Raw genomic sequence first — 11,680 nt, forward strand, 5'->3', positions numbered from 1 at the left:
TTGTTGTGAATGAAAAGCACGCCTCCTCCTTTCTACCTCGTATTTTTGGTTCACTTTCCACAATCACTCCCCCAACCCCGACACCCCAACCCCTTATAGTTAGCATGCGAGTGCTGCAGGTATTGGGGTTGACCGCCCGCTTGCTTCCCTTTTGACCTAAATGTATGCATGCTCCTAATGAACCCATTCCACAGTGTATGCTAGAGCTGGGATCCCTTCGATGCATTATCATTCTCTCTCTCTCTCTCTCTCTCTCTCTCTCTCTCTCTCTCTCTCTCTCTCTCTCTCTCTCTCTCTCCTTCACCTAAAACCCGGGACGGGGGAATAAAAACACGACGAAATATCTTTATAGCCGTAAATCACCGTTACAATCTTCTATGACTCCGAGTAATAATTTGCTAAATTAATAACGAAAGACCGGGAACAGAAACTAATGAGATGCGTTTGACTGTGGATAAAATAAAAAATGTAACATAAAAAAACTATAATACTAACTTTACAAAATCTCCTTTAAATCTCTAACCTAAAAACATAGATGTGAAAAAACCAATATACGAAAAGGGGCCAATATTAAAGATGCGATACAAAAAAAAAAAAGTGTACCCTGAAAAAATTCTTCGCCCAAAATGATTGACTTTACCGTTGTATCCACAAGTTAGGACAGTTTATGCAAGCGTCCAAAGTAAGGGAACTAGTTTTATGGTGTGTCTGAGAGTCTGAAAAGAAATATAAATCTTGCACACCCATGACTGTCCCAAAGGCACTCCTACAATACAGTGCCTTCAAGACAGGTCCATTCATAACTCCACTTCCATGTTTTATACAATGTATATGCTATGACACACAACCACAGAAATATGAACATTTATTTTGCTATCAATAATCAATGTGACATAAATAACAGATGAGTAGGTACCATCATAGATCCAGCAACAAAAACAGAAAATTGAAATGACTTACTTGCGGTGACCACCGAGCAAGCGGCGGCCAGCAGGAGCAGGAGCAGAGGCGAGAACAGCAGGTGCGCTGGCGAATTATGGGAAGGGAAACACCCACGCCTCATTCTGCTGCTACCTGCTGCAGGCCCCACAGAAGGACCTTCTGCTGCAAGAGAAACAAACACAACGACACCAAATTAATAACAATAAGAATGATCAGACAAACCTTAGCTTCTGGCTACATGCAAGCCTACAGTGACGCTGATACCTCTGTCAACAAAATTACAACAACACCCCCTGTCTCTCCTTCTGGGGCACCCCCAGTGGGACTGGCGATTAGGAGAGGAGGGTGAGTTACCTCAGGTCACCTGGGGGTCACCTCAGGTCATCTCCACCGAAGCCTTGGCCTTAATGAGATGGACATTTCGCAGATGTTGAAAACCGTTCATTCATTACCGACAAAACTATAATGATATATTTTTCTATCTAACGTCTTATTTCCACTGCTTCACTTCATTCACAGCACGTGATATGGATCTTGACAACTTATCAAATATCTCAGCACAGATTTTCAAATGCCATCACCACTGCTATGATTTTTCCAATTTCACAACTATTTTCAACGACGACTCATAGCTTATTCTATTTTCGAAGGAAGAAATTTTCATTTTTCCATTTTGCACAAAGATATTTATCTGGAAATAGAGACAAAATTTACAGAAACAAAACAAATATTTCTAAACGAAATATTGCCTGATAATACGTTTTCACATAAAATTTTTTTTTGGTTTTTGCAATATAAAAACTCAAGAAAGTTACGAGAGAGTCTGGGAGGCTTATAAATGTATATACCAAACATAATCAAGAAAAATAACAGTACTCGACAACAACGTTAACAAATCAAAATGAGCAATATAGAATGTGGTTAAAAGACATCGGCTTTCGATCAAAATGATTTTCAAACGTAAAGACAGACTTGTCTCAGCAAAGGAAGACTCTCTCTCTCTCTCTCTCTCTCTCTCTCTCTCTCTCTCTCTCTCTCTCTCTCATTACAGCTCCCATGACCTTAACTTTCGAGAACAACATTCCAACGTCGTTATATCATCTGATTCATTATGCACGAGTGGATCATTAACAGAAACATTACATCTGTGTTAAATTCTTGTTAACGAAGTCGACACAGAGTTTAAATTATATGTATATATATATAATATATATATACACATACACTAAAACACACCTGCATGACTATATACACATTGATTAAGCCAGCGGCAAAAATTAAAGAGTAGAAGTTTTTACATACTAATGCACTACTAGAACCCTCATACACCAACAAAACTCACACTTACACACACAATACATACTTATATTTATATATATATATATATATATATATATATATATATATATATATATATATATATATATATATATGAGTTCGAATCGATTAAAACCATTCTTAATCAAAATAAGGAACCCGTAAATGGACACACAAGTATCATCAAGCATAAATTATAATGTAGAGTCAAATTCGAAAGATATCCGATATCCACTAGTCTTTACTCTCACTGAGTAGAGTGTACTGGATTCACCTGCACGAGTGACGTCGGCAGTTTTTAATTTAAATTTGCATCAAACATTAACATAAACGAGAACGCTTATTAAATATTTAAATGGCATTGCACAAATGAGCAGAGTAGCCTTTTCAGCAGCCAATAAGTAAGAAGCAAATAATTGTCAGTACACTACTACAGGTTCTCCATGAGACGCCGCAATCACTAAAATTCCATGTCATCAGGGAAATGATGATATCACCATCTGTCATAAAACTAACAACTTCCTCCAACACGGGAAAAAAATTAAAAACAAAAATAAAGATAAATCTCACGAAATCTGGAATGTAAAGCCATGACTCGTGTTCGACCATAACCAGGCATAAATGTGACAAGTGTTTGTGACAATGCGACATATGAATCCATTAATGGTTCTTCCCCTCACAAACGCAGAAAGTCAGCAGATTGGGGAAGGGAATGAAGGGGGAAACAAGCAAAAAAAAATAAAATAAATAAATAAAAATAAAAACAATACGCGAGAGAGAGAGAGAGAGAGAGGAGAGAGGAGGAGGAGGAGGAGGAGGAGGAGGAGGAGGAGGAGGAGGAGGAGGAGGAGGAGGAGGAGGAGGAAAGAAGTGTGTAAAGGGAATGACAAATAAACAAGTAAAAAATGCGAAATCGAGTTTTCTGTACAGCCGTTACAGCGTATAATCAAGACCACCGAAAATATATCTATCTTTCGGAGGTCTCAGTGTAATGCTGCATGAGCCGCGGCCCATGAAACTAACCACGTTCCGGTGGTGGCCTATCCTATATCGTTGCCAGATGCACGATTGTGACTAACTTTAACCTTAAATAAAATAAAAACTACTGAGTCTAGAGGGCTGCAATTTGGTATGTTTGATGATTGGAGGGTGGATGATCATCATACAAATTTCCAGCCCTCTAGCCTCAGTAGTTTTTAAGATCTGAGGTCGGACAGAAAAAGTGCGGACAGAATAAAGTTCGGACAGAAAAGTGCTGACAGAATGAAGTGCGGACGGACAGACAAAGCCGGCACAATAGTTTTTTTTTTACAGAAAACTAAAATTGTAGATAGGAATTGGACGAAAACAACATTAAAGGCGCTCAACTCTGATGAAAAAAAAAGGATGAAGTATACATGTAACAAAAATATTGAGGGAAGGAAGTAAAGGAAGATGTATCGAAGGAGGATACGAGGACGACGTGTCAAAGAAAACAAGAGAGCTGATGAAAACAGAGGAAAAGGCGTGATTGAAGCAGGGAAAATATGTAAGACAGGAGGAAAGGCAACGATGGAAGGGAGAAAATGAGGATGATGAAAAGGAGGGAAGTCGATGGTCGAGAAAAAGTGGATAAGAGGAAAGCAGGATGTAAGAAAGTAGGAAGTGAGAATACTGGAAGATAAACAGGAAGAAGAGGATGCTGAAAGTTGAAGACAATGCTAGAATGGAAGAAAAGACTATGAAGATAGTGAGAAAAAATTAAGCGATGAAAAGAAGGAAAACGGGGAAAATGGGATAAAAAGGAAAAAAAACAGATGATGATGTAAGAAAAAAAAGGCTCAGAAAAGAATTACTATAATGGAAGGAAACAGGTTGACGAGAGGGAGGAAGAATGGAAAAAGCAAAGAAGATGAAACAAGGAAGAATGACAACACTGGGGAGCAATGGACAATGATGACATAGTGGAATAGAATCTAGCATGCAAGACACAAGAATTTCCTTCATTAATTTCATCATAGATTTGAGGGAAATTTCAAATTACTTTACAATTCCCGAAGGGCTACCTTGGCCTGCCAAAATACCTCTTGAAATGTTGATCAAGCATTAACCGAAACAAAAATTGCCAACATACTTTACAGCAGCCTGGATACACATTTAGGTTGGGAGTGTATCCAATAGGATGTGGAATTCAAGTAGTGAGAAAGATATCGATGCAAAACTAACAATGGAAGGACCATCGTGAATTGCTACAAAAGCTAAAAAACCATAATAAAACCAAATAGTTATTATTAAAATTGTCTAGATAATAGTAAGGATTTCTCCACCCAGACCAAATATTCAGAGAATTTTGAAAGCACAAATGTCACAGCGAGGAGCATCTTGCGCACACAAACAAAAAAGAATATATGATCTTACATCATCATATCAGTAGAAAGGAACTAAATATTCCTGAACCACTAGGAATCTGTAACTTGTAATTTTTTTTTTTTAGAAATCAAAATCAGTTAAGCGATAATCAAAATTTCTAAAAAATTACTTGTTAGAGGGACGTAAAAATAATAGATAAAACCATCACAATGATCACATTATTAGCCGAGACTCATCACAAGGTGCCCCGATGCACCGGCTGCTAACCTCCCAAAAGCCTATCTCTTCCGTGTACCATCCTCCCGCCCCTTCCGGTCTTCCCAGGCTCATCCTCCCCTGACCCATTCCCCCACCGGCGCCCCTTTCAACATGTTCATGCGACCAAAATGACGAATATTCAAAAACTCTCGTAAAACTTTCGCTGCGATTTATTTCGCCGCTATACAAGAAAGTCTCATCCAATTATACACTTGACTACACATCTGGATTTCGGTGCGCGGGGGAGGAGGAGGAGGAGGAGGAGGAGGTGGAGGAGGAGGAGAGAGAGAGAGAGAGAGAGAGAGAGAGAGAGAGAGAGAAATGTCGATGTCCCTTACCATTCAAAACTTAGCGACAAAATTCCAACATTTCTACTACAAAGGCAAAGCCAAATGCTACCTAAGTACAGGGCTAAACACGAGGTCATGATTCTTGCATTTGTCAAGTAAAGCTGAGGCGTCCTACCCTAAAAGAAAATCTAATCGATAATAACACCCACTGTTCCTTTTGCTGTAACAAAGGAATACTATGCAAAAAAGCACTGCTGTTCATTTTCCTTCTAAATACAGAGAATAATTTTCTCCTTTATTTTCAATTCACTCTTATTTATTAATTTTTTAGTCTACCATCACTAAATCTATGAATTGCACACAAGTTTCAAAGACGGCCTTCCTTTACGGAGTGAGCGTCAAATATTTTTAAATCACACACACAAAAAAATTATGTTATGAAAATCAAACTAACTCCCCACCTGTAACATCACATATTTCTACAAATGCACAAACAACTGTATGTTTGTATTTATGTATAACATTATATAAATGTATGCAAGGATACAAGATTCAAACAATCACACGCGCCGTAACTTGGCCTTGCGCTATTGAATTAACTGGGGGCACTTATTAGCCTGAAGGAGCGGATTTTCCAATATATCGTATATGTTTATCAATAAAACACAAAAAAAGGTATTCGCCAACACTCCCGGGATAGCATTTACTGGATCTCAACAGCAAATATGTTCGTGCTTTCAAATTATTATCTGGGTATCCAATTTTTTAAAATAACACAAGGAACCAAACAGCTTGATATGCGAATGACAAAATTATGTATATATATACAATATATACATATATGTATATATACATAATGTGTGTGTACATATACATACATACATACGTACCTACACGCACATACACACATATATATGTGTGTGTGCGCGTGTGTGTGTGTGTTTGTGTGCACGCGCAAGTATATTAATATTACGCGGTTTCCCTTGGCAGGGAAAGGCTTGGCTTCAGAGATAAACAAGACAGTGGGGTCTATGTTTGTGAGTATGTTTGATAGCCAAAGTACTCTATACTCACAACGAGTATATTTACCCATAAGAAAGCACATGCCACTAGTGCAAAAAGTGAACTTTCACGAGAAAACCAGACGTTCCCAATGAGGATCGAAGAACAAGACTCAAAGGGGAAAGGGCAAACATCTCACAACCACCAATCAAAATCACTTCCTTTCGGCAGAAACGAGACGCTGGCGGAAACACGAATTCAACTGGTACACCCATTCAATAATGCACTAACTAGTCCCTCGCGAATGTAGCAGCTTTTAAGCAGGTCAAGACTTTCGGCTCCTATGAATGGAGTGCCATTGTGTGACACTATTCCAAGGCAACTCCATTCGCTGTTCAACAATTCCCCGGTGTAGTTTTTTTTTTTTTTTTTTACCTTCAACAGTTTAAGCCTGATGACATAATACTGGTCTTTCGAAGCAGTTGCATTGCAATTTATATACAAAAGCAAACATAATATGGCGGCCAGCAAATCCCCAGAATACCGTACTCGAAAAACTGCTACAACTTTTTCCTTATTTCTTACTTTCAAGTTAAAAAATCACACAACGGAGACCGCATACAATTTTCTGTCTTTACTGAATTAAGAAACCACTGGATCATTACCACACTAGCTTTTTCATAATGAAGGAATCTGTCGTCAGAATAAGTAAGCAGCCGAGTGATTGATTCGGATAACAGTTGGTCTCAAAATAAGATTTGTACATTTCAGTGACTTTAATATTTTCATCGAGGCAAGATAGACCTGAGGAGACGTAGGTGCAATCGTGTATAGGAAATGAGGTCATGGGCAAGGGTATGAAAGGTCTTGTAAGAGGAGAAAGGCCACAGAGAATGCTAGTATGAATGAAATAGATGGGCTTGGAGGGAGAGCTGATTCCATGTACAGTAGAATGAGGAGAGAGCGAGGAGGTGGGCTTGGAGAGAGAGACAGAGAGCTTTTGGTTTGAGAAGCTACTGAAGGTAAAGTTTAGATGGACGATGAAGTTGACAAGAAAAATGGTGAATCACAGAAAAAGCGATACAGTGAAGGTAGCAGGAGCTCTGCAAAAAGTCTGAATAGAAGAGGGAACATGATGGTCTGTGCATAAAGTGGAAGCATGATGGTCTGTGCATAAAGTGGAAGCATGATGGTCTGTGCATAAAGTGGAAGCATGATGGTCTGTGCAGAAAGTGGAAGAATGATGGTCTGTGCAGAAAGTGGAAGCATGATGGTCTGTGCAGAAAGTGGAAGCATGATGGTCTGTGCAGAAAGTGGAAGCATGATGGTCTGTGAGAAAGTGGAAGAATGATGGTCTGTGCAGACGGTGGTGCACTTTGTATAAACGGGGGGTATTTCACTTTTGACGAGTGTTCTGATGTTGCAGAAGCCTTTAGATTGTGATCGTTTGCGACAACACAATTACAAGATATAAATACGCACACATACACACACACACACGACAACCAACCACTGTTCAAGGTCCGAAAATTCGCTAGCAAGAATTAATCCTTTCTTTAGTTCAGACGCCACCCCACCGCCATATTAATAATACATAAATCATCACATTCTCCTTTTAAATATGAAATCCACTTCACCGCAATGAAGTGATACCTCAAAATCGACAGGGGAGAGAAGAGAGGGAGAAAAATCTTGAAACGACATGAGGATAAAAAGAATGATAATTTCAACAACGACGAATAAAAACAACCGCATCATTTCAACAACACCAACTTCGTAAACGACCAGTAACTATTAAAAACCATTATCATAAAAGCATATCATTTGTTAGTAATTTCAATATTTAAGAATATTCTACAATTCAAATAATAACTTATCGACACAAAAATGTTATCAATAACCTAAAACGATCATCAAAAGGAAATGTAACAAAACCAACCGTAAGGAATCTTGCGTTAGCCAAATGCGTCCATGATGGCGCACGGAGTTTCTTGGAATACTACAAGAGAAAAAGAAAGAATTTCAAGACATATTTTTAAGAGTTCTGACGTCCATGAAATATTTTTGTCGACGGGAATGCGACAAAATATTCTAAAGAGGCACAAGAAGCCTTACCCTGCTCTCCCTCATTCCCCAAGCCTCCGAAGAGGAATAATCCCAAAGGGCTGCTACAGCGCAAGCAACCACATGATGCTTTCAAAGAATACTACTGATGGTGTTCCTTACGTGTGCCACCAAAAAAGAGAGAGAGAGAGAGAGAGAGAGAGAGAGAGAGAGAGAGAGAGAGAGAGAGAGAGTTTCTACTTTGCCTACCCGGTGTTCTACGACAATGAAATTATCCAAATTCAAATAAATCGATGACAATCTTCTTTTATAGCTTAAAAGCATAACGGCATAAGATAAGATATCAAAAAAAGGGTGGCTATTCCCCACAAAACTGTTGGGATTTTTGGGGCCTATCAAACGTTTATCACAAACACGATTATAAATTCAGGATATCTGTATAAAACTGTTCGCCACAAAAGAACTCTACGGCGAATCGTCTTCAAAAGCTTTTTGTTTGCAAATGCCAGCCATTATAACGACTCGCGCTGGCCGTGTGCAAAGGGCGGAGGGTAGGAATGAGGAGAGCGTCATTTGTACCAGACTTTTAACTTTTTTCTTTGTTCTCCTCTCATTTTTCTGAGAGAAAGAAAAACTCCCATCCTCAGGGAGTAATTCCACTAAATATTAAAAAGGAAAGAAGAGCTCAAAACCATGTTCCAGCAAGTACGATATTTCTAAAAAAAAAAAAAAAAAAAAAAAAAAAAAAGAATACGGCACCAAACGCGAAACCCGCAGAGTCCAAATAAGTAGAAATGGTCGCGAAGGCCAGAGTACCTGCATTTTTCTAACCCCAAAAACACTTAAAGTCAGGAAAAAGAACTCTTCAGATCAACTTCAAGACAGTGGCATCTACCCTCTACACAAAACTATTTCGCAAGAGGTGTTATTACACTGCAAAATCTATCCCACAAAATCATTTGAAAAATACTCCAAAGACACTGATGGTAACATCACCAAATATGTCGCAGAAAAGATGAAGTTCTTAATGAAGTAACAAGTCCATACAAATAATCAAATGTAAGATTCCTAGTCAAAACATTAAAATATGGCCACATATGCATGTTGGCACAAAAACATGCACACACAAGCATAATATATGTATGTTATATATATATATATATATGTGTATTTAAAATACATACATACACACACACACACACACACACACATATATATATATATATATATAAATATATATATATGCACATATATACATACATATATATATATACATATATGTATAAAAAAAAAAAGAAATATCTGAGAATGCTAAAATTCTTAAGGTAAAAATATCACCTTGGTGATGACATTATTTATTTTAATACCTTGAAATTCCATTTTTTTATTCAAGTCATCCAGTCTTGATAAAATTTTCCACAAAACTCGTTCAGTTAACAAAATCAAGGTTATGAAAACAACACTCCTGTCACTTTGCTAGTAAATAAATATAAACAATCTTTTCCAGCGCCGACTATGCTTCTATGGCAGATTTTATTTAACCTGGAAAGACTTCCAGCTAGAAAGCCTGGCAATCCCCAGTCTCCCCACCAATCAAACCTCCCATTCAAAAACCCAATCACAGCTCTCCCTACAGTCATCCTCCCAATACCCTTACTCCCAACGCTCCCCTCACCCACTGGCTCCTCTCCTGTCACTAAAATCCTCTTCAAAACCTTTTCTGCCACTTTGCACACAGTATTCGAAGCAGATTTCACCCAACCCCTCACCCAAATGCCCAGTCCATCTGCGAATGGGAGGCCCTGAGGGGTGAGGAGGTGGCTATAGGGGAATCCAATAGGAATAAGATGAAGGGCCTAAGTATGAAGGGGGGGGAGAGGTAGGGATAACATTTATGAGAGAGAGAGAGAGAGAAAGAGGGGGATGGGAGGGCATAAAACTAAGAAAACTGTCACTGATCTGTGAATGGAACATGCTTCACAGGAAAGGAGATACATTTGTAATTAATTGTTCAACTTCACAATAGAAGAAACATACCGCAGCCTGCACAAAAAAGAGCAGGTGAATTACATCCACAAAACATCAAAGTTAAACCTAAAACAACCCGAACGTTAACTCAAAGCAAAACAGCAAAGTTAAACCAGGGCCAACAGCAAGGTTAATACCAGATACAAATAATACAAAATACAGATGAGACCTCCCAGCCCCGCCCTCCCCCAGCTAACACCATCCACCTCCCATACCGACGGTCCCAACATTCCCTCTTACCTCCAATCCCTGACCTATTCCCCGTCGCTTACCCTTGACCAAACAGCTCTACTTAAAAACTTATTCACTAAGGCGTGTGAAAACGAACTACTTCATGAAAAGAGCAGAAGCCATACTGGAAAAATCTAAAAGCGTTTCTTTGCATCAGATCAACCACCCTTTGAATGAATAGATGTCAAAGACAGGAAAGAGTAACCAAGTGGTGCAGAAAAATAAACAATTAAACTCACACGTCAGATACATACAACGAAATATGCACTGAGAAAAATGACAGTAAAGTAAACAAAAAGTCAAATAAACCGGAGACACTGCACCCCATGTTCCTTAATTTGTCACTCAACGCCTCCATTACCTCCGCAATATCACCGTCTTATCGCTACAATACACAATTTTCCTTTACAGGTCCGATTTAAATTGTCATTTCTCTCGTTCAACAACAAATGATACAACTCGCATCCTTTGATGTCAGATTCATCCTCGTATTTTTGCCCACTTAAAAACTCCTTCTCCCGCCCCATTCCTCCGCTAAAAGTGGATTAACTTCCCTCGCACACTCCCTCCATAACAAATTTGTTTAATCTTCGTCGAATTCCCTCGTTTAAATAATTTAGCATATTTTCTTTCTCTCTCTCTCTCTCTCTCTCTCTCTCTCTCTCTCTCTCTCTTTTATTAAGATGTCCATATTATCCTAGACTAAATTATATTTTAATTTTACCCGTTATAATGAAAAGTTGTTTCTAATATTAAAATTAACAGTGAGATTCGTACGATTAAGTATACTATTATCTTTTTTTATATAAAACAGAATGTGAATGCATACGGTTTATATTCCCTTTGTAATACATCTAATCTACGGGTAATGGATTTCACGTTTCATAATCACCAAACGAACCAGTTCAAAATTTGCTATCATATTGGAATGGACAGGTAGATTAATGTGCGTATAACTATACCTTTATCTATCCGTATAAAATATATATATATATATATATACATACATACATACATACATATATATACACATACATACATACATATATACACACACACACACACATATATATATATATATATATATATATATATATATATATATATATATATATGTATATATTCACGTATTAAGTCAAAATACCTCGAGTTATCAACCATGCCTCAGCCAAGACCCAGACCAATGCCTTCGAGGTTTG

General features: G+C 38.2%; 1 protein-coding gene across 9 annotated transcripts in view; it reads right to left on the reverse strand.

Moving 5' to 3' along the window:
* Nucleotides 1-11,680, reverse strand: part of Lar (tyrosine-protein phosphatase Lar) — a 1,190,865-nt gene that overhangs the window by 837,430 nt on the left and 341,755 nt on the right. For 8 of the 9 annotated variants that reach the window (XM_067129424.1, XM_067129376.1, XM_067129416.1 and 5 more), the window contains exon 2: nt 961-1,104. In XM_067129424.1, coding sequence (XP_066985525.1) covers nt 961-1,063 — 103 coding nt within the window. In that variant the 5' untranslated portion in view covers nt 1,064-1,104. The remainder of the gene's footprint in view (nt 1-960; nt 1,105-11,680) is intronic. The other variant, XM_067129385.1, reaches the window with a different exon arrangement.

This window comes from Macrobrachium rosenbergii, chromosome 3 (genome assembly GCF_040412425.1).
Source record: "Macrobrachium rosenbergii isolate ZJJX-2024 chromosome 3, ASM4041242v1, whole genome shotgun sequence".
In the NCBI taxonomy this organism is placed as follows: Eukaryota; Metazoa; Arthropoda; class Malacostraca; order Decapoda; family Palaemonidae; genus Macrobrachium; species Macrobrachium rosenbergii.